Here is a 23924-nt window from a genome sequence, read left to right on the forward strand (position 1 = left end):
ATAGTTTGGTTTTTCCCAGAAGATACTCTGAGAAAAAGATTCCAATGAATACAGTGTATTAGGAAGGGCAGAACATGCCAGAAGGGATTGTGGAAGTGATACAGAAAAGGGTATACTATTAAGCCAGTATCACAGAGATCAACTGAAGCTTAAGCTAAAGGGAAATTTTTCAGAAATGATGAAAAACACACAACTTTGAATTCTCAAACTTCAGGAGTGAAGAAACTAGAGTCTGTATAAATCCACTCTTCAGAATTTTCAGCTGAATATTTTTCTCCCTGTAGCGTGCACAGGTGACATGACTTTCTGTAGTTGCAATACAAGAGCCCTAAGGCACAGAGACGCAGATTCAGGCAGATGGAAATTGGTACGAGCACCCTAAGTTCCATGATATACAGGTATGGTAATGAAGACCTGTCTACAGTAACGTTTGCTCCATTCAAGTCCAATCTTTCCTTCTTAAATGTAGTGGACAGCCATGAACTCTAGGAGAAAGAGGAGGAGGAGGAAGAGGAAGAACAGAAGGTGAGAGAGGAGGAAAAACTAGGAAAGATATGGGAAGAAGACAATATACACAGACAGGAAGAAAGAAACAGAGGAAGAAAGAGAGCAAGAGAGAGAAGGAAAGAGAGAGTAAAAAGGAAGGAAGGAAGGAAGGAAGGATGGACGGAAGGAAGGAAGGAAAAGGAAAGAAGGAAAGAAAGAAAGAAAGAGAGAAAGAAAGAAAGAAGACAAAGAGAGGGGAGGGGAGGGGAGGGGAAAGGAAGGGAAGGGAAGGGAAGGGAAAAGAAACTACTGCTGTAATAGGGTGCTTCTGAGATTCATAATCTCCATCAGTTTCCACCAGTTCTATACTCCCTTCACCACTGTCCAGCACTCCTGTTGGTCTAGATAATTGCCTGATGAGGAAGCTCAGAACTTCCTGCCTGATGGGTCTTACCCTCTAGTTACTTACTATACCATTGTCCAACTGTGGTTGCATTTGTTACTCATTTGTGTTTATCACTGGGCATGGATACACTACGAGATATTCCAAGGTTATGGGTCGAATTGTGTCCCCAAGAACTCATATTCAAATACGGTCATTTATTTTTTTTTCTTTTATTGTAATTATTATTATTATTATTATTATTATTATACTTTAGGTTTTATGGTACATGTGCCCAATGTGCAGTAAGTTACATATGTATACATGTGCCATGCTGGTGCACTGCACCCACCAACTCGTCATCTAGCATTAGGTATATCTCCCAATGTTATCCCTCCCCCCTCCCCCCAACCCACAACAGTCCCTGAAGTGTGATGTTCCCCTTCCTGTGTCCATGTGTTCTCATTGTTCAATTCCCACCTATGAGTGAGAATATGCGGTGTTTGGTTTTTTGTTCTTGCGATAGTTTACTGAGAATGATGATTTCCAATTTCATCCATGTCCCTACAAAGGACATGAACTCATCATTTCTTATGGCTGCATAGTATTCCATGGTGTAGATGTGCCACATTTTCTTAATCCAGTCAAATACGGTCATTTAAATGCAATATGGTAAGATAAGGTCATATTGGAATAAATTGTGCTTCTGATTCAATATGACTGATGTCTGTATAAAAAGGAGAAATTCAAACAGGATGCATACAGAGGGAAGATGATGTAAGAGACACATGAAGAAGATAAACATCTACAGGTCAAGGAGAGAGAATTGGAACAGATACTTCCCTCACAGCCCTCACATGAAAACAACATTGCCAACACCTTTATTTTAGCCTTCAGAACTGTGAGAAAATAAACTTCAGCCACTTGATTTGCCATAGTTTTTAATGGCAGTGTAATACTTTAATATATATAGTAAATCTCTTGAGTTTCAGATATATTCTCCCTACACTCTATGGCTTCATGAAAATTATCCCTCATGGAATATTAACTCCTTTATCTACCTGCTGGTCTGCTAACATGAAGAATCCAAAATGAAATGACCAGGTTATAATTGCTGCTTTTGATTATGCCAAAAACACAGTGAAGCAAATTCTATAATTTTTATTTACATAAAAGTCAAAGAAAAAGCCAAAACTGACCTACAGGATTAAAACTTGATAGTGACTAGCTACCTTTGGAGATAGGTAAAAAGATATAATTTGAAGGGAATGGAATTAATTTCTATTTTGTAAACTGGTAATGGGGACTTAGATGTTTTTACAATGTAATATTATATCAAGTTGGAAATTCATAATTTGCACTCTTCTGAAATGAATGGTATAATTTAAAAAGTTTTAAACATGGTAGACCTCAAAGAGGAATCAGATATCATCTCAACTCATCTAATTCCCTCATTGAAAACAGAGAGAGACAGAGAGACAGAGACAGAGACAGAGACAGAGAAATGGCAATGATTGTGCCATTAACCTGGATTAGGGCTAGAGCCACAGCTCATACTGCTTTGCCTGGACCTAAAGCAGTAATGTCACAGTAATTCCCAGTCCCACATTCTCATGCTGGTAAGCCCCTCAGTCCCAGGCAAATCAGGATGAATGGTCACCCCAGCACGTAGATTGCTTGATGCTTTGTGAATTCCAGTGAACACCTCCTCTTTCTATGTGTTTGCTTTGGCTCTGCTCTGCCACGTGGAACACATTGTGCCGAACACCCTCTTCCCAAGAGGCTTCTATAGAACTGGAAGAGACAGGTAAAGTAGGTTGTACATAGAGAGATGCCTGTCAGTCTTGAATCAGACTTTGGTGGGTGAACAGTCTTGGTCCCAAGCATGGATTCAATTCACCCCTGTGAATATATCAACATCATGCTTCTCCCCACAGACACTTCCCAGTCTGCATACAGCCAAAGGATGAGACTGGGCAGAGAGAAGTTCCTGAGACTCCCCAGTCACCAGGAACTATCACATGACGAAATGATGGTCAGAGCAGGAACAAAGCTGATGATGAGATTGCCTTCCTTTAATCTGAAACAAAGTTTCTACGAGTAATTCACAATTAAGAAACAGATTAAGCCCTTACTTTCCAAAGATTCATAACATTTAGGAAATGACTTCCTCTTTGACAACGCCAAACAGACTATGGAAAACAATTGTAAACAGCAAGAAAGAAAAATCCTGCTGACTGATGGAAACTTTGGAGGCCACATGTATAAAAGGTCCAGATTGCAAGGAGTCATCAGATTCTGGGAAACTCACCTCTGAACAGAAGCCCACCCTCCACCCCGACACCATGACCCACTGTTGCTCCCCTTGCTGTCAGCCTACATGCTGCAGGACCACCTGCTGCAGGACCACTTGCTGGAAGCCCACCACTGTGACCACCTGCAGCAGCACACCCTGTTGCCAGCCCTCCTGCTGTGTGTCCAGCTGCTGCCAGCCTTGCTGCCGCCCAACTTGCTGTCAAAACACCGGCTGCAGGACAACCTGCTGCCAGCCCACCTGTGTGACCAGCTGCTGCCAGCCTTCCTGCTGCAGCACGCCCTGCTACCAGCCCACCTGCTGTGGGTCCAGCTGCTGTGGCCAAACCAGCTGTGGGTCCAGCTATGGCCAGAGCAGCTCCTGTGCACCTGTGTACTGCAGAAGAACCTGCTACCACCCCACGACTGCCTGCCTGCCTGGTTGCCTAAACCTGAGCTGTGGATCCAGCTGCTGCCAGCCCTGCTACTGCCCAGCCTGCTGTGTGTCCAGCTGCTGCCAGCCTTCTTGTTGCTGAGCAGCACCACAGAGGATCATCATCCTCACACAACAACCTTCTGCTCAACTGACTTTTTTTTCTTTTGAGACGGAGCCTCGCTGTCACCCAGGCTGGAGTGCAGCAGCACGCTCTCGGCTCGCTGCAACCTCCATCCTGGGTTCAAGTGATTCTCCTGCCTCAGCCTCCTGAGTAGCTGGGATTACATGCCTGTGCCACCACCCCTGGCTAATTTTTTGTATTTTTAGTAGAGACAGGGTTTCCCCATGTTGATCAGGCTTGTCTGGAACTCCTGCCCTCAAGTGATCCACCTGCCTCAGCCTCCCAAAGTGCTGGGATTACAGGTGTGAGCTACCACACCCGGCCCCAACTCACTTATCTTTCAGAAGACAAATTTACTTTCAAACTTTACTGATACACAGTATGCTTTCACCAATTTTTTTTTATTTCTTTGCATGTTTAAAATCTTGTGAATCAGCTTGAGGGAGGGCAGAATACTTCATCCTGATTCTTTTTTCCTTACACTTTGTGGATCATGTGCCAGTTTCATGTATTCTCAACGTGGAGTCACGGTCTCCATTCGACTCTAAAGTCAAGAGCTTCATTCTCTCCTTCTAAGAAACTTAGGTTTCTGCAACTGATCAATAATCTTTACAATCATATTTTTGTTTTCAATTTTGTCATCATGGTTCTTTTAACCTTCTTTCTTCTTTTCATGGTAACTTTGGCCTATGTCCTTAGTAGCAGGGATTCTTACCTATATGTTTCTGAATAAATTCTGAACCATCCTTCATCTCATGTGGTGTTTTATTTTACAGAATTGCTGATATGGGATTTACACTCATATTGCATGCCATATATATTATCCAATTTGATTCTGAAAACAGAATTATTATTATGTATTATTACCTCAATTTTTCAACTGAGAACAATTTAATGTGTGATTTTATGGAGCTAGTAAAGGACAGACTGTGGTCCAAGGTGAGAGCTTCTCTTTCTGCCCAAGAACACTTACATTTAACTCTCAGTAAAGTAGAAATGATATTGAGACTCGGCAATAGCAAGACATGCACTTGAGTTTATTTAATGTGGGAGGTATAATCTCTCATATTTGAAGATAACATTTCTGTTCACAAAGGTCTTCCCAAATTAGTTGTCCACACCTCAGTGAGTAATAGCTACATGGGATGACAACAGGGACTGCATTTAATAGCTGCCCTGAGTGAGGATCCCTTTTTGTCTCAGTCTTTGACCAGCTATTTATTCAATTAATCTGCATCAGAAAATTTTGAGAATGCATCATGTCATCATGAGAGAGGATCTCATTTGGGGATTTTTTTCCTGGTATCATGTAAATAATATTCTTATATGGCTTCCTTCTCCTCGATACCTGTTGACAAAGCAAAAAGAATTTAAGTTATTCCTTCGAAAATATGGACCATACGTTAAGCCACATTAAGTCAAATTGTCCCTCAAATCAAAATGTTATTAGGAAAATTAAGTGAAACAAACTTGGGGATTGAGGGACCATGCAATGGGCATGTATGACTTCGCACAAACCATAAAGGTATAAAGCAACCTTCTGAGTTTTGTGAGGCAAATAGGCAGCATCTCAAGAAACCAAAAACCTGTGTTTCCAGGGAAATCAGAAGGAGGAAACGTGGAAGAACTTTCTCATTCATGGAAGTCATGATAGATGGAAAACTGGTGCTTTTGTTCCTGAACTGATGATGCAACTGAAGTATTCAGTCATGGAGGGATTCGTTGATACTGGCCCTGAGAGAATTAGAAAAGTTAGGGACCTGGGCCACCTTCTTGGGACCTCCTACCGGCATGGAAGTGGTAGAAATACCTCTGAGGAGCTAACAATGTAGTTTTCCAGGACAGATACCAGCTTCTGAGGCGGTGTATCTAGAATGCTCAGAAGACTCAGCTAAGGGACAAAAGCCACTGACTGCGATAGTTGTTGCATAATGAGGTAAAGAAGCTGAAGGACTATCACAGTCTCTTTGACCAACATCAGTTATGCAAGATGAGTCAGTTCTGCAGATCTAGTGTACAGCAACGTGACTATAGTTAACAAAAATGCTTTATCTTATACCTGAAATGTGCTAAGAAGGTAGATCTGAAGTGTTTACACCACAAAAATAAAAAGGAAATGGTAACTATGTGAGCTAAGGAATATATGATGATTCACAATAAGTATATATATCTCAAAACTTCACCTCGTACACATTAAATGTACACAATTTTATTTTTATTTATCAATTATGCCTCAATAAAGCTAGTAAAGAAAGAAGTGAGTTGATCTGGTTAATTATTATTCATGTATTCTTATCTTCAACGTTAAAATTAGAAGTTCTCTGGACAAAAAAAAAACTAATATGTCCTAGGTTACCTACTATTTAATGGGTATTGATTAAATGTTTTATGAACATTATCATTAATTCTTGAAGAAGCATTCAAAGTAGGTATTAATGTTCCCACTGTAGAGATGAGAAAATTGAGTCTGAGAGAGGAAATGTAATATCAGAGTTTGGTTTTCCCATAACAAACTCCAAGAAAAATATTCCAGTGAAAGTAGTTTATTGGAAAGTGCAGATCACACCAGCAGGTATTAGAGAAGTGATACAGAAAAGGGTAGACTATTAAACTAGTATCACAGTGACCAATTAAAGCTTAAACCAAACAAAGTACTATCATCAGAAATAATGAAAAACAAACAAATTAGAATTATCCTACTTCAGGAATGAGGAAGCTAGAATCTTCACAAATCAGCTCTCTGGAATCATTGGTTGAGTGTTTTTCTCTGTGTGGCATGCACAGGCGACATGACTTTCTGCAGTTACAATACAAAAGCCCGTAGGCACAGAGATGCAGATTCTGGCAAATGCTTATTGGTCTGAGCATACTAAGATCCAAGATATAGGAATGGGATAAGGAAATCCTATCTACAATCTACCATTTGCTCCACACAGACTCAGTCTTTGCTTCTTAAATGTGGTGGACAGCCACAAACTCTAGAAGAAGGAAGAGGAGGAGGAAAGGAAGAGGAGAAAGAGGAAAAACAGAAAATGAGAGGAAGAAGAAAGATGGAAAAATGAAAGAAAGAGAAAGAAAGAGAGAAGAAAGGAAGGAAGGAAAGAAGGGGGGAAGGAAGAAGAGGGAAGGAGAGAGGGAAGGAGAGAGGGAAGGAAGAAGGAAAGGAGGGATGGAAGGAAGAAAAGAAGGAGGAAAGAAAGAGAGAAAAGGAAGGAAGGAGAGAGAGAAAAAGCAGAAAGAAAGAAAAAGAAAGAAAGAAGGAAAGAGAAAGAAAGAAAGAAAGAAAGAAAGAAAGAAAGAAAGAAAGAAAGAAAGAAAGAAAGAAAGAAAGAAAGAAAGAAAGAAAGAAAAAGAAGAAAGAGAGAGGGAGGGAGGGAGGAAGGAAGGAAAGAAGGAAGGAAGGAGAAATTAAGAAGCAAAAAAGGAGGGGGAGAGATATGTAAAATGAAGGCCAATGGAACAAGCAACAGTTACTGCTGCTATAATAGGGTGCACCTGACAGTAATAATCTCCATTAATTATCAAAAGTCTGTATTTCCTTCACCACTGTCCAGCACTTTTGCTACTCTAGATAATTTCCAGAAGGAGTAACCCAGATGTTCCTGCCCAAAGGGTCTGAGCCACTAGTTACTGTACCATTGTCCACTGTGATTGCTGTTTTCACTCACTTGTGGTTATCACTGGGCATGGACACAGTACGAGATTCTCCAGTGTTATGGGTTGAATGAGTCCCCCAAAATTCATATTCAAATGAGGTCATTGAAAACGTAATTAGTTAAGATCAGGTCATATTGGAACAAGTTAGGCCTCTGATTCGATAGGACTGATGCCTGTATAGAATGGGGAAGTTCAGACGCTATGTGCATCTAGAAGGAAGATCATGTAAGAGACACATGGAGAAGACAGACATTTACAAGTCAAGGAGAGACACCTGGAATAGATACTTTCCTAACAGTCCTCAGGTAAAAACAACCTTGTCAACACCTTAAATTCAGACTACTAGCCTTCAGAACTGTGAGAAAATAAATTTCAGCCACTTGGTTTGTAGTGGTTTATCATGGCAGTGCTAGTAAATTAACATATTCAGTAAATCTCCTGAGCTACAGATACATTCTCCTACATTCTATGCCTTCAGGATAATTACCCCTCACCAACTCTGTTCTCTGCCTTCTAATCTGCTGACTTGAAGAGTGCAAAATGACTAGGCGATAATTATTACCTCCGATTATGCGAAAGAAATTGAGAAACAAATATTGTAATTTTTATTCACACAGAAGTAAAAAAGGAAAAGCCAAATTGACCTACAGGGTTACAACTTGATAGAGTGATTAGCGGTTTTGGGGGATGAGTAAGGAAATATAACTGAAAGGGAATGGGATTAATTTCTATTTCCTAACCCGGTAATGGCAACACAGATGTATTTACAGTTATATCAAGTTGGAAATTAATAATTTGCATTCTTCCAAAATGAATGGTATACCTAAAAAATGTTTAAATATGTTAGAACTCCAAAACAAATCAGGTATCATCTCAACTTATCTAATTCCTTCATTAAAAAGAAATAGACAGAGAGAGAAGAAATGGCCCTGACTGTGTTAGTACCAGAGTTAGAGCTAGAACCACAGCTCATGCAGGTTTGCCTGAATCTAAAGCAGTTATGTTACAGAAAGCCCCACATTCTCATCCTGGTAAGCCCGTCACTTTCAGACAAATCAAGATGAATGGTCACCCCAGGGCATAGATTGCCTGATGTTATCTAAATCCCACTGGACTTCTCCTTGTACCCACCTGCTTTGGTTCTCTCTGACACATAAAACACAATGTACCAATCACCCTCTTCCCAAGTGACTTTGATGGAGCTGAAAGACACAGGTGGTGTGGGTTGTACAGAGAGCAATACCTGTTAGTCTTGAATCAGACTTTGGTGGGTGAACAGTCTAGGCCACAGACATGAATTCATTTAGTCGTTGTGAACACATCAGCATCACGCTTCTCCCCACAGACACTTCCCAATCTACATACAATCAAAGAAGGAGGCTGGGTAGAGAGAACTTCCTGAGCCTAACTGGTCACCAGGAACTATCACATAATCAGAAGATGGTCACATCAGGAATGATGCAGATGATGAGACGGGCTTCCTTTTATTGAAAACAAACTTTCTATGAGTAAACTACAATTAAGCAACAGATTAAACCCTTACTTTCAAAAGATTCATAACCTTTAGGAAACAACGTCCCCTTTGACAATACCAAAATGACTGTGGAAAACAAAGTAAACAGCAACAAGGAAAAGTCCTGCTGATTGGTGGAAACTTTGGAGGCCAGGTGTATAAAAGGTCCAGATTACAAGGGGTCATCAGATTCTGGGAAACTCACCTCTGAACAGAAGCCCACCCTCCACCCCTGACACCATGACCCACTGCTGCTCCCCTTGCTGTCAGCCTACATGCTGCAGGACCACCTGCTGCAGGACCACTTGCTGGAAGCCCACCACTGTGACCACCTGCCGCAGCACACTCTGCTGCCAGCCCTCCTGCTGTGTGTCCAGCTGCTGCCAGCCTTGCTGCCGCCCAACTTGCTGTCAAAACACCTGCTGCAGGACAACCTGCTGCCAGCCCACCTGTGTGACCAGCTGCTGCCAGCCTTCCTGCTGCAGCACACCCTGCTGCCAGCCCACCTGCTGAGGGTCCAGCTGCTGTGGCCAAACCAGCTGTGGGTCCAGCTGCTGCCAGCCCGGCTCCTGTGCACCCGTCTACTGCAGGAGAACCTGCTACCACCCCATGAGTGTCTGCCTGCCTGGTTGCCTCAACCAGAGCTGTGGCTCCAGCTGCTGCCAGCCCTGCTGCCGCCCAGCCTGCTGTGAGACCACCTGCTGCAGGACCACTTGTTTCCAGCCCACCTGTGTGACCAGCTGCTGTCAGCCTGCTTGCTGCTGATCAGTTCCGCAGAGGACCATCATCCCCATACAGTAACCCTCTGGCAACAGATTTATCTTCTGGGGGACAAATTTACTTTCAAACTGTGATGACAACCAACAAAGTGAACTTAGGGTGAACTTTGCTCACCCTAATTTTTATGACTTCTCTGCATGTTTAACATCTTGTGAATCAGCTTGAGTGAGGGTAGAGTACTTCATCCTGATTCTCTTTTTCTTTACACCTTGCGGATCATGTGCCACCTTCATGTATTTTCAATTTGGAGTCATGGTCTCCGCTTGACTCTAAAGTCAAGAGCTTCATTCTGTTTATCTAAGAAACTTAGGTTTTGCAACTGATCAATAATCTTCACAATCATGTTTTCATTTTCAATGTCCTCCTCGTGGTTCTTTTATCCTTATTTGTTTCATGATCATTTTGGGTTATCTCTCTAGAAACAGGGACTCTTACCTATATGTTTCTTAATAAACTCAAAACTGTCCTTCATCTCACATGGTGGGTTTTTTTTTATTTTAGGGCATTCCTGATATGGGATTTACACACATATTGCATACCATACATGTTACCTAATTTGATTGTAAAAACAGACAGTCATGTTTTATTACCTCCACTTTCCTGCTGAGGAAAATTTTAATGTGTGATGTTATTTAGCTAAAAATGCAGACTCAGATTTAAGGTTGGGTCTTCTCTTTCTGTCCAAGAGCACTTATATTTAACTCTCATTAAAGTAAAAATTACATTGGGACTCTGCATTAGCAAGACATGCACTTAAGTTGACTTAACAGTGGAGGAGTAATCTCCTGTATTTGCAGGTAACATTTGCAGATAACATTTCCATTCTTATATGGCCTCCTTCTTCTTCTCCTGAATACATATTGACAAGGCAAAATGAACTTAAGTTATTCCTTATAAAATACAGATACCATCTTTTGAGACTGTATATCTGGAATGCTCTGAAGATTCCAGAAAGAGAGAAAAGCCACTGACTGAGATAGTTGTTGGGTGATGGGGTAAAGGAGAAGAACTAGCACATTCTCATGACCAACATCAGTTATATAAGATGAATACGTTCTGCAGATCTGGTGCACCCTAATGTGGCTATAGTTTAAAATACTTTATTGTATACCTGAAATTTGCTGAGAAAGTGGATCTTAAATGTTCACACCACAAAAATAAAAAGGAAATGGTAACTATGTGAGCTAATAAATATATGATTATTTCACTCTGTATATATATGTATATCAAAACATAACCTTTTATACCTTACATATACACAATTTTTATTTGTTAATTATACCTCAATAAAACTCATAAAGAAAGAATTTTGTTGATCTAGTTAGTTATTATAAATATATTCTTATATTCAATATTAAAATTATTTTTTAAGTTTTCTGGACAAAAAAAGAACTAATATGTTCTAGGTTGCCTACTGTTTGATAGTGACTACATGCTTTATGTTCATTAATATTTATTCTCAAGGAAATGTTCAAAGTAGGTATTAATGTTACCATTGTAGAGATGAGGAAATTGAGGCTGAGAGAGTTAATGTAATATCATAGCATGGTTTCTCCCAGAACAGACACTGAGAAAAATATTCCAGTGAAAGTAGTTTATTGGGAAGTGCAGATCACACTATTAGGGACCAGGGAAGAGATACAGAAAAGGGTACACTATTGAGCCAGTAAGTATCACAGTGACTAACTAAAGTTTAAACCAAAAGGAAAACTATCAGAAATGATGAAAAACACATAAATTAGCAATTTCCATCTTCAGGAATAAGGGAGCTAGAATCTTTGTAAATCAGTCCTCCAGGATCATTGGTTGAGTTGAGTGATATTCCTCTGTGTGGAATGCACAGGTGACATGACTTTCTGCAGTTGCAATACAAGAGCCCTTAGGCACAGAGATTCAGATTCTGGCAAATAGAAACTCGCCCAAGCACACTAAGATCTGAGAAATGTGGACAGGAAAATGAAAATGTTATCTATGATCTGTCATTCGCTCCACTCAGATCTAATCTTTGCTTCTGAACTGTGATGGACAGCCAGAAATTCTAGGAGAAGGAGGGAGCTGCTAGTTACTATACCATTGTCCACTGTGATTGCTGTTACTCATTTGGGGTTATCACTAGGCATGGACACGCTCTGAGATACTTCCATATTTGGATTGATTTTTTTCCCCAGAAATTCGTAGCCAAATAAGGTCATTGAGAATGTAACTAGCTAAGTAAGGTCACATTGGAATAAACTGGTCCTCTTATTCAATATGACTGGTGTCTGTATGAAAAGGGTGGTAGAATGCAAGGGAAGGAGGGTAAGAGGAAAGGAAGGAAGGAAGGAAGAAAGAAGGGAAGGAGAGATATAAAATAAAGGCCAAATGAAACAAGATACAGTTACTACTGTAAAAAGGTTCACCTGAGATTCATCATCTCCATTAGTTACCACAAGTTCTATACTCCCTTCACCACTGGCCAGCACTTCTGTTGTCTAGATAATTGCCTGATGGAGTAACCCAGAACCTCCTGCCTGAAGGGTCTGACCCTCTAGTTACTGTGCTATTGTCCACAGTGATTCCTGTTACTCATTTGCGGTTATCATTGGCCATGGACACACTCTGAGATACTTCAATATTTGGATTGATCTGTTTCCTCAGAAATTCATCTCCCAATAGGGTCATTGAGAATGTAAGTAGTTAAGGTAAGATCACATTGGAATAAACTGGGCCTCTGATTCAATATGACTGGTGTCTGCATGAAAAGTAAAGTTCACCACACACCTACAGTCACCTCATTTTCAACAAAGGTGCCAAGAGCTTACACTGGGAAAAAGATATTCTCTTCAATAAACCATGCTGGGAAAACTAGATATCTCTATGCAGAGAAACGAAACTAGATCCCTCTTTCTCACCACATACAAAAATCCAATCAAATTAGATCGAAGACTTGAATCTAAGACCTCAAACTATGAAACTACTACAAGAAAATACTGGGGAAAATCTCCAGGACATTGGTCTGGGCAAAAATTTCTTGAGCAATACCCCACAAGCACAGGCAACCAAAGCAAAAATAAAAAAATGGGATCACATCAAATTAAAAAGCTTCTGCACAGCAAAGGAAACGATAACAAAGAGACAACCCACAGAATGGGAGAAAATATTTGCAAAATACCTATGCGTTGTTAATGAGTTAACAACCAGAATATAATGAGGTCAAATAATTCTATAGGAAAAAAATCTAATAATCTGATCACAAAATGGGCAAAAGATTTGAATTGACATTTCTCAAAAGAAGACATATAAATAAGCATATGAAAAGGTGTTCACTATCATTGATCATCAGAGAAATGCAAATCAAAATTACAATGAGAGATCATCTCACCCCAGTTAAAATGGCTTATATCCAAAAAGCAGGCAAGACAAATGCTGACGCAGATGTGGAGAAAAGAGAACGCTCATGCATTCTTGGTGGGAATGTAAATTAGTACAAGCACTATGGAAAACACTTTGGAGGTTCCTCAAAAAACTAAAAACTGAGCTACCATATTATCCAGCAATCACACTGCTCAGTATATACCCAGAAGAAGGGAAATCAGTATATCAAAGAGACATCTGCACTCCTATATTTGTTGCAGCACTGTTTACAATAGCTAAGATTTAGCAGCAATGTAAGTGTCCACCAACAGATGAATGGGTAAAGAAAATGTGGTACATACACCAAATGAAGTATTATTCAACCATAAAAAAGAATGAGATCAAATCATTTGCAACAACATGGATGGAGTTGAAGATCATTATGTTAAGTAAAATAAGCCAGGCACAGAAAGACAAACATCACAGACACATCTGGAGTAGGTTGCACAAAGACAGGTAGGTGCCTGCTCTTCTTGAATCAGGCCTTGTAGGTGAACAGCCTTGACCCAGGCATGGATTCAGTTCATCACTGTGAACCTATCAGCAGCATGCTCCTCCCCATGGACTCTCCCCAAAGAACAAGCTGGGGAGAGATATCTGCCCTGATCTTCCAAGGCCAGTAGGAACTATCACATGACCACATGATGACCAGAGCAGGAAGGATGTCAATGATGTGACCACCTTCCTTTTATCTGAAACAAAGTTTCTAACAGTTATTCTCAATTAAGAAACAGATTAAACTCTTACTCTCAGAAGATCTATAACATTTAGGAAACAACTTCCTCTTCGATAATCCCAAACTGACTATGGAAAACAATGTAAACAACAATAAGGAAAAGTCCTGCTGATTGGTGGAAACTTTAGAGGCTCAGTGTATAGAAGGTCCAGATTGGAAGGAGTCATCAGATTCTGGGAAATTTACCTCTAAACAGGAGCCCACCCTCCACCTCTGACATCATGGCCCACTGTTGCTCCCCTTGCTGCCAGCCTATGTGCTGCAAGACCACCTGCTACAGGACCATCTGCTGTGGGTCCAGCTCCTACCCGCCTTGCTGTCGCCCAACTTGCTGTGCAATCACCTGCTACAGGACCGTCTGTGTGACCACCTGCTGCAGCCCACCCTGCTGCCAGCCCACCTGCTGTGAGTCCAGCTGCTACCGGCCTTACCAATGAACTAACTCCCACTCCCCTGACTTTGTTGACAACCAACATACTGTTGCCAAACATTTGATGTGTTATATTGTTAAATTGTGAGGCTGCTTAGTGAAGTGGAGCTGGCTTCACTTTGATTTTTCTCTTCCTTATTTCTTATATATCAGAGTGCCAGCTGCTAGTCATCTTCATGGATCCTTGACATGAACTCAAGATCTCAGCCAAGGAAAAATTGTCATCCCCTTTTCCCTCTAACAGTCTTAAAATATCAGATCCCTAAGACTGTTCTCTTAAGTCTCTGCAACTGATCAATATTGCTGCAAACGCCCAATATCAACCACGTTATATCAACATACTCATTATTCCTGTGTCCTGCTTCTCACCTCCATAATCAGTTAGAATTATCCTCAAGGATCTAGAACTAGAAATACCATTTGACCCAGCAATCCCATTACTGGGTATATACCCAAAGGATTATAAATCATGCTACTATAAAGACACATGCACACGTATGTTTGCTGCGGCACTATTCACAATAGCAAAGACTTGGAACCAACCCAAATGTCCATCAATGATAGACTGGTTAAGAAATATGGCACATATACACCATGGAATACTATGCAGCCATAGAAAAGGATGAGTTCATGTCCTTTGCAGGGACATGGATGCAGCTGGAAACCATCATTCTGAGCAAACTATCACAAGGACAGAAAACCAAACACCGCATGTTCTCACTCATAGGTGGGAATTGAGCAATGAGAACACTTGGACAAAGGACAGGGAACACCACACACCAGGGCCTGTCATGGGGTGGGGGTCGGGGGAGGGATAGCATTAGGAGAAATACCTAATGTAAATGACGAGTTAACGGGTGCAGCAAACCAACAAGGCACATATATACCTATGTAACAAACCTGCACGTTGTGCACATGTACCCTAAACTTAAAGTATAATAAAAAAATTATTTAAAAAAAAAAGAATTATCTTCCTAAAGTCTTGCCTGTCATGGACCATACATTGGGGTTTTGTTCTGCACAGCTATTCCTTTAAAAGGCCTTGCATGTGTATTGTATTTCCTGTTATCTCTTCTAATCTCATAGTAACCCCACAAGGTGGACAAAGCAAAGACTATCATTTGCACATTACAAATGGGAAAAATCACTGGCCTCATGTCATACAGTTAGAAATTGATAGAATTAAGTCCAATACCCAGATGTTCTGAATCTCGATCCAGGGCATTATTATTTAGATTTTAATACAAGTAGAAGTAACTCTGGTGCCTGAGTTTTAGGGAAGGTGTATGATTTGAGTTGCTTGTTGACAAATGAAAATGAAATGTCTTGTACATGTAGGTCACTTTTCCACCTAAAAATGCAGAATACTTGAACAAAAAAGACTAAGAAACACCGTGCAATGCGCACAAGACACAGTTTCTGTGCTCCAAATGCTGGATCAATCTAGCTTCCCAATCAGAGGATTATAAGGGTAGTGCATATTTACAGAATCCTCAGAATTGAAGTAACTGAGCAATGGGTATATAATGCTTTGATTCAACCAGTGCCTCAATGTTGTGAGGCAAAGTTGAAGCTGAGGAGATTCAACATCAGAGTGTTAGAAAAAGAAAACATAAGGATTTGAGAAAATAAAGGAAACTGGTCACTCTTAAAAAGTATAGTGGATATAATGACAATAGACGTTATTGGAGTCCCCCAAAGTGGGAGCTAGACTTTCTGAAGAGCTGAACACCAAAGATGATACCAAGATATTTCTTGAAAAAAAGAACAGATACTGGCTCCAGGAGAAAAATAATATCTGTGGTCTGAGCTATCGCATCGTAGTTAGGTCTTAGGAAACCTAAGAAGGTGGAGGGATTTTCCAAAGAGGCTTCCATGTTGTCTGACTTGCTAAATGCTTGTTCTCCTGATGCATTCAAGGATGAGCTGAGGGACTACCATTTACTGAGTAACTACAGGTATTAGTCTAGGTTTTTCTAATTCATAACCCACCAATGTTTTATTTTCCTCATTTCACAGATGAAGAAACAGAGGCTAAGGGAGTTGAAGGAACTTGTTCAAAGTTGTACAGTTAACAGTTGACCTGGCTTCAAACACTAAGCTGTCTACACTACACTCACTGTGTGTGCTATGCTCCCTGCCCCTACCAGTCTAGAGACAGAACCGGGTCTATGGAGTCTTGAATATGACAGCAAATTACTTGGTACCCTCACACAGTCTCATTTCCTTATTCTACCAATAGTTGGGACTTCGGGAGAGAGAATAAGAATAAAGACTTGCATCTGGATATTAAAACAATCCTTTATTTAAATAAGATTTATTGAGCACTTACTGTGTGTTAAGTACTGTGCCAAGTGCTGTGATTATAGAAGTGAACGAGACATTCAACATCCTCACCTTTATTGTGCTTCTGAAGAATACAAACGAGAGACAAAATTTATACAGTAAAATTAGAAGTGAGGAAGGTGAGCCTATATTATTAATGATATAGGAAGGGTGGTTCATGACGACTGTATCTAGCAGAATTGTATCTTAGCAATGAATCAGAGAGAGAAAGAAATAAAAAACTTCCATTCTGAACCCATGAATCAATTTACCATGTAAAACAACAAGGGTGATACTGAAAGAATTCAGGTACAAAAATTCCCCAAAAATGTAAATGCAGAAACAATAAAACATGGTTGGAATATATTAAGTACTTCCCCCAAAGCCTGCAGATAGTAGGTAGCAGAACAGGCGTGATGCAAATACTCATCTATGTGATTTCGATCCTCATGGCCCAGACTTTCCTGCCTTCTTCCACAGTGGAAAACCTGTGCATGAACAAAGGAGGAAAGATGAACCCATGAGCTCTCCTTGTGTGGACATACTACAGTCTTCCTGGCCAAACACAGGAAATTGATGATACATTGCAAATGCAGATCACAAAACCAGTACACATGGGAGGAGAAGGGATAAAGGAACATCCAACAATCTAGCTATTTTGTGGGGACCTCAGAATCACTAAAATTGAGCAGAAGGTTCTTAGGCATCCAGGTAAACCACCTTGATCTAGATGTTAACAGTGAAAAGGACTTGGTAAGCAAAGGTTAGTGGTGATAAACTTGCTGCAAAAGGACCATCTAAAAATTTGTGATAGCAAGGCAAGGAAATGCTTGCTTGGCTGGAACTGCATTTTACAGAGCAGGAAGATAAATGTCATGTTTACAGGAACATGAATGTGATTTTCCAGCGAAGGGCACTGGAATAGAGGATGGAGCTAAGGGTAGGGAAGCGCTCAGAAAAGTCATTCTGATTGCATAGTCATAGATGCTTCTAATGAGGAAAAAGTTCAGGGGGTCTAGAGTGAGTACAGAAACTCTCTAAAAGCTCTTTCAAAGATCTTCCTAGGAATGGAACAGACCACCCTGGGTGTATGAATTTCCATTTACTAGACATTTACGCATTGGATCTGGCAACACATGGTAGGAAGTTTATTAGGATTCCTTCCATGCCTGAGATTCTTTGAGGTCCTTAAACACTCTGTCTTGCCCCGTCATTATTTGATTAATTAATTGCTAACAGGTTGTTATTCTCTGAACTCCATAAGCATTCACATACATAATGCTTTAAAGAAAGCATACACACTGTCATGATAATTGGCATTCCCTTGGAGATAAAAAAAATAAGGACTGTCTCCCCAGAGGCATACAAGGTAGAATTCACAACCCTTGATAAATGTACCTGGGTCTGGCCTTTAGCCTTGCAGACTCAGAGACCTGATTTTACTTACATTCTAAGGGTTAAGCTACGTCTTAGAGCAGACTCCTGTTAGCCAAGCCCAAAAAGCAAGGATGCCTATTTATTAAATTACAGGAGAATTAAGTAATAGGAACTTCTAAACCACCACATGAGTAAGGAATCAGACAGGAAGTTATATAAGCTAAATGTTGAATGGCATTTGACATGTTCATTTCACAATAGTTCTCACCAATGGAAATTGAAAATTCATAGTCCCTCTCCTGTGGGCAGTTGCCTGGCGGGGCACTGCCAACATTCGCCCCAGCACTTGTCTTAACCCTGATTTTCCATGGTTCAACAATACTCTAATTTAAGTTTCGCATTTTTACATCTTCAATTAGACTTGAATCAATTCTTCAGACTTTGAATGCATACATCTTTTTAAGGCGACACTACATAATTTGGTTTTGATCATTTTGAACATAGGTTCCAAGTCTTGGATGATATCTCACTGTACCAATGCATTCTCATTCACACCATTGCATGGTGGGCATCCATGATGAAATTTATATTTGGTTTAGTTCATGTCTACCATCATATCTGTTGACTATTTGTAATATTTCTATTGCATGTCAGGATAACTTGGGCTTTGTTTATCTTTCTCTCTTATCTCACAAAGTCTTTAAAAAAAGATTACTGTGTGATACAGAGTTGTCATCATAATGATAATGTAGAATTATCATCAGAGTGTTGGGTTGACTCTTATGATTTTGCGTGTGTCTTTGTTCATCTGATTATAATATAACATCACCAACTTGTTATGAGTGACACACCACATACTTCTTCCTTCCTCCCTGCTGTGAGTTATAGTGGTGATTGGACTATAGTTAATTTATTCTTCTTAGAATTTGAATTACACATAAAAGACAATCCCTAGGTTAGGCCCTCTAGTGCAATGTAATATTGTTACGGAAAGAACAGGGATTAATTTCAGAAAAACCAGCCTGTGTTTCCTACATTCAAAGTAGGGAAAACTCGGCTCTTTCATCACTGGAAACCTTCTCCTTGGAACCTCTTCTGACACATCGTTCAGATAACACAGCTTGGGATTTTTCTTGTGAATATGCAGGAAACAAGAATGAATGTTATATTCTAAGATCAAACGCTGGGATAAATTTAATTAAATTGTAGGTTTGGAGGTAACTTATGCAGAAAATATAGGATTAAAAATCAGAAATAAAATTAAAATGATTCCCACTTAAATAAACAAATACAGACATCATTCTAGAATATAAGTCAAGAAAGCCTAAATTGGATAGATTGTATAAACTCGCTAAGGAAAGCATGCAAGCCTTATCCATCCTTTATTATCACTGTGTTCCACGGTGGCTGTGGCCTGTCCCAGACCAGAAAACCTTCAGATCCTTTTTCTAAACAAAAGCATTCCTTATGCAGGATAAGGACAAGGTAAAAACCAAGCTCTTCAGCCCCAGTCAGATTCCTGCTTGGAACAAAGATTAAGATGGAAAGGGTCAAATTTCAATAATCTTCTACCCTTTAAGGTTGATTCCTAGCAAAATCAACCCAGTTCTTTCCAAGCATTCCCCTTTAAGTGCCCAATAGTAATAAATATAGCAAAGCATAAGTATACTTAATATATAAAACAAACCACTCACTAAGACCAACATTAAGTCCATTATGAAAGAATTGTTCCTACACAAATAGGTGATGATAAGAATATAAGGGATTTCATTTAAGATCTACTGGTAAAATTATTATTAAGACATAAGAAAGGAGGACTTCTCAGTATTACTTATATATTCAAAGAATAATATTTGAACAGAATTGTGTAGAAGGACAGCTGGAAAGGGGAATAGTGGCCCCAAATGGATGTAAACAGCATAGGAGAGAATTTAGTTTCTTTAAATGAGTTCTAGTTTCCTGACAGCGGACAAACTACTTCTCAGATACAGAGACATCTTCCAAGTGAGAACATTGAACATTGAGCTCTTTTTTTTTTTTTTTTTTTTTTGAGATAAGTCTCACTCTGTCACCAGGCTGGATTGCAGTGGTGCAATCTCGGCTCACTGCAACCTCCACCTCCAAGTTTCAAGCAATTCTCCTGCCTCAGCCTCCTGAGTAGCTGGGATTACAGGTGCCCGCCACCATGCCCATGTTTCACCATGTTGGCCAGGATGGTCTCGATCTCTTGACCTCATGATCTGCCCACATTGGCCTCCCAAAGTGCTGGGATTACAGGTGTGAGCCACCGCACCCACCCAAGAACATTGAACTCTTATTGGTGATGTTTGAAGAATTGTGGGGAACCTAAAATTTGGGAGACTGGGTCTATATCAGCATCAGAGAAAATTTTCATTCAATCTAAACTGATCAAAATAAGGATAACTCCCTCTCCTTCAGGAAGCATTGAGCATGCCAGCATTTGCAAAATATATACCAGAACTTGAATTGCAAGAGCAGTTTTCTACTTTTTGGCCCTGAAAATAACTTACAACATCCAGGAAGACTTTAAACAATCTATCTCTTACCTATTGCACAATTTGTTATTATACAATAGGGGGTTTATTGTTATTGTTGTTGTTTGTAATGGTATTTCTAGGGTTTTCTATATTTCAAATGACTGACTCTTAATTCTGTTTAGTGCTGAATCACTGTTTTCCTCTTTCATTTTGCTTTTAACTGGTAAATATTAACTTCCTTCATACAGCTCTGTCCTAAGACAGGTACAGCTAGCTTATTGGTGACAGCCGGACATGCTTGCACTGAATGACTGATGCTTTCCACTCTTCTTTCCTCCTCTTTCCTAGTAGCTCAGTTCAATAAGGTTAAGCACTTTTCTGATGGTTTGAGATACATTTAAAATGAACTTCTTATATTTATTTTTCTGGTGAAATAATATGTTATCAGGGAAACAATAGGGATTTGGCTTTTAAAAATTCACCATAGTCTTGTTAAAAAAAATTATTCAATGGCACTTGCGAAAGCCTGGTAAGGGAGACCTTATTCAGGAACATTGCAGTAAACAAAGGAACCACCATAACAGGGTCTTGCATTGGGAGACAGAGATTGGACTCATCTCCTAATATAGCATGGGCAAGTGAGAATTTACAGCCAAGGAGCAGAGTGGCAGTCAGTGGATGGAAAATTACTAAGAGGAAGCATCACCAGTAGGGAAATTTTGGCTAAACTGACCTAAAAGTCCTCTTGCTGAAGACAGGCGAGGGTGATCAAACATCACTTGAAGAATGGTGGCAGATAAGAGATCTGATCTATTGTTAAGGGTGATCAGATATCAAGGATGGGGAGTTCTTGCTAAACCTATTTAGCAGGGCTCTTTGCTAAAATTTTACAAAACTGGATTTTACAAGGAAGTGCACACATGGGCTTATAAGTTCATGTGTTCAGAAGTTTGACTAAACTATGGACAAGTTTGACTAAACTATGGACTATTGACATGGGTTCAGAAGTTTGACTAAACCATGGACAAGGAAAAAAATCTTCATTTGTCCCTACTGCCTTTTTAAAGAAACATTGGACTTCATGGCCACTAGTGAGGGTTTGGATTTAACTAATGAGTATCACTAGAAATTGGACATGCATGAGATTTACCATCCCTGTCCACCACCTCTGCTGATTATCTTAATAACTGGTTAATTTTGCCACCTCTAAAATATCTTTCCTGCACATTTCTTCATATTTATAATTTGAATTTTCTTTGCAACTAAGGCATTTCCCAATTTATCACCTAGTAATCTATACTCATCTTGCATATCCTTTCATGACCTAGATTACGTGTGCAGTATATCCTTCATAAGCTCTTAGATTTAAAGGATATTTTATATTTTATAAAGCTTTTTCCCATTTTGGCCGGACACAGTGGCTCACGCCTGTAATCCCAGCACTTTGAGAGGCCAAGGCAGGAGGATCATTTGAGGTCAGGCGTTCGAGACCAGCCTGGCCAACATGGCAAAACCCGTCTCTACTAAAAATACAAAATTAGCCAGGCTTGTTGGTGTGCACCTGTATTCCCAGCTATTCAGGAGGCTCAGGCACGAAAATCACTTGAACCTGGGAGGCGGAGGTTGCAGTGAGCTGAGATCGCGCCACTGCACTCCAGCCTGGGTGAAAGAGCGAGACCTTGTCTCAAAAATTAATTAATTAATTAATTAATTAATATTTTTTAAAAAGCAAAGTTCTTTCACATCTATTCTCATGCCACTAAGTCAAGAGACTAGTTTTTAAGACTTCGGGTCAGATCTATGGATCCCATCCATGCTGACTTAGAGCATATGCAAATAGTTCATTTAAACAGCAACCCTTTAACCAGGCACAGTGGCTCACACCTGTAATCCTAGCACTTTGGGAGGCCAAGGCAGGCAGATCACTTGAGGTCAGGAGTTCAAAACCAGCCTGATCAACATGGTGAAACCCCATCTCTACCTAAAAAAATAAAATAAAATAAAAATTAAAAATACAAAAAATTAGTGGGGTGTGGTGACACACACCTGTAATCTCAGCTACTCAGGAGGCTGAGGCAGGAGAATCGCTTGAACCCAGGAGGCGGAGGTTGCAGTGAGCCAAGATCAAGCCACTGCACTCCAGCCTGGGCGACAGAGCAAGACTCTGTCTAAAAAGAGCAATCCTTTGATTGTGTTTGCAACAGCTCTGGATTATTTTTCAGGAAATCACTACTATCAAATATTTTTCCAGTTCCAGCTAGGTTCAGGTGTTGCCAAGAAGTTTCTGATGAGGTGGGCTACAGGAGGGAACTTACTTCTAGATGCTATAGAACTACTGTTGTAAGATGAATTTATTTAGGTGGGCAAACTGATGAGACCAACGTGAGTAACACCAAATGCCGTACACCATGCAGATCTGCAAGTTTCATGCTATATCGGGGATTCATGGGCTCATTACACCCATCTTTTGGGCCATTTTTATGTCTCAAATATCAGTTTTTATTCTATTGTCCTAACTTATAGCCACTGAGATAACTCCCTACTGATAGTTTCCAAGTTGACCTTTACAAGGCTGCCTTAACTTTGCCCCTTAACATCCTTTATCAAAACCCATTATACGAATCCCACATTTGAGATTTCCAAAATAAGACAATCAATGCATAGTTTTTCCTCAGGAATGGAACTTCTCAGGACAAGTCTGATGTGTACCCTAGTTATTAAACAGATATGGAAACAATCAGAAAAATGACAGGGGAAATTTCATTCTAATAGACACTGGGAGAAAAGATGGCTTATGTTGACTTAATTCTTTTTAAAATACTTTGTGTGATTAGTATCCTAAGACCTTTTAAAATACTTTTCAGTATACTATAAAGATGCCAGAGGGAGTTACAAGGAGCTATGGGCTGGGATTTGATTGAAAAAGGCCAAGTAGGCCAAGCGTGGTGGCTCATGCCTGTAATCCCAGCACTTTGGGAGGGAGAGGCAGGCAGATCACTTGAGGTCAGGAGTTCAAAACCAGCCTGGCCAACATGGTGAAACCCCATCTCTACCTAAAAAAATAAAATAAAATAAAATAAAATAAAATAAAATAAAATAAAATAAAATAAAATAAAATAAAGGCCAAGTAGAGAATACAAGTTTGAGCCATACGAAATTTCCATTTTTGTAGATCAAAAATAACTGCATACCTACAATTCCAAAAGTTTAGCCTTAGGAAGAAAGATTCATGAACAAGGCATTAAACAGGGATGGTAGGAGTCCATGAGAAGAATGAAAGAAGCTCCAGATGCTTTTTGGTTGGAAAACAAAAACAAAAACAAAAAAACAGCAGAAAACATGGTGGAAATGTGTTTTTTAATGAAATGGTTGTAAACAAAGTGAGTATGCCATTAAACAGGAAAAGGTCTATTGCTTTGTACTGATAATCTTGTACTGTGCTTGCGATATACAAATCAACACTCCTCTTATTTTTCTTTAGTCTTTTTTTTTTTTTTC

The 23924-nt window shown here is 39.9% G+C and overlaps 1 protein-coding gene and 1 pseudogene across 1 annotated transcript; both read left to right on the plus strand.

Annotated features, from left to right (window-relative positions):
• The first annotated feature begins 3213 nt into the window (after nt 1-3213).
• On the plus strand, nt 3214-3696 carry LOC100450189 (keratin-associated protein 9-6). The gene has a single exon (XM_009251770.1). It carries the CDS (start codon nt 3214-3216, stop codon nt 3694-3696), a length of 483 nt encoding a protein of 160 aa, XP_009250045.1.
• Nucleotides 3697-9127: 5431 nt separating this feature from the next.
• Nucleotides 9128-9652, plus strand: LOC103892848 (keratin-associated protein 9-2-like; annotated as a pseudogene).
• The last annotated feature ends 14272 nt before the right edge of the window (nt 9653-23924 follow it).

Source organism: Pongo abelii, chromosome 19 (assembly GCF_028885655.2).
Source record: "Pongo abelii isolate AG06213 chromosome 19, NHGRI_mPonAbe1-v2.0_pri, whole genome shotgun sequence".
NCBI classification, from domain to species: Eukaryota; Metazoa; Chordata; class Mammalia; order Primates; family Hominidae; genus Pongo; species Pongo abelii.

Excerpts from the sequence above, each read along its gene's own strand:
- LOC100450189 (XM_009251770.1), top strand. The coding sequence starts at position 3,214 with ATGACCCACTGTTGCTCCCCTTGCTGTCAGCCTACATGCTGCAGGACC.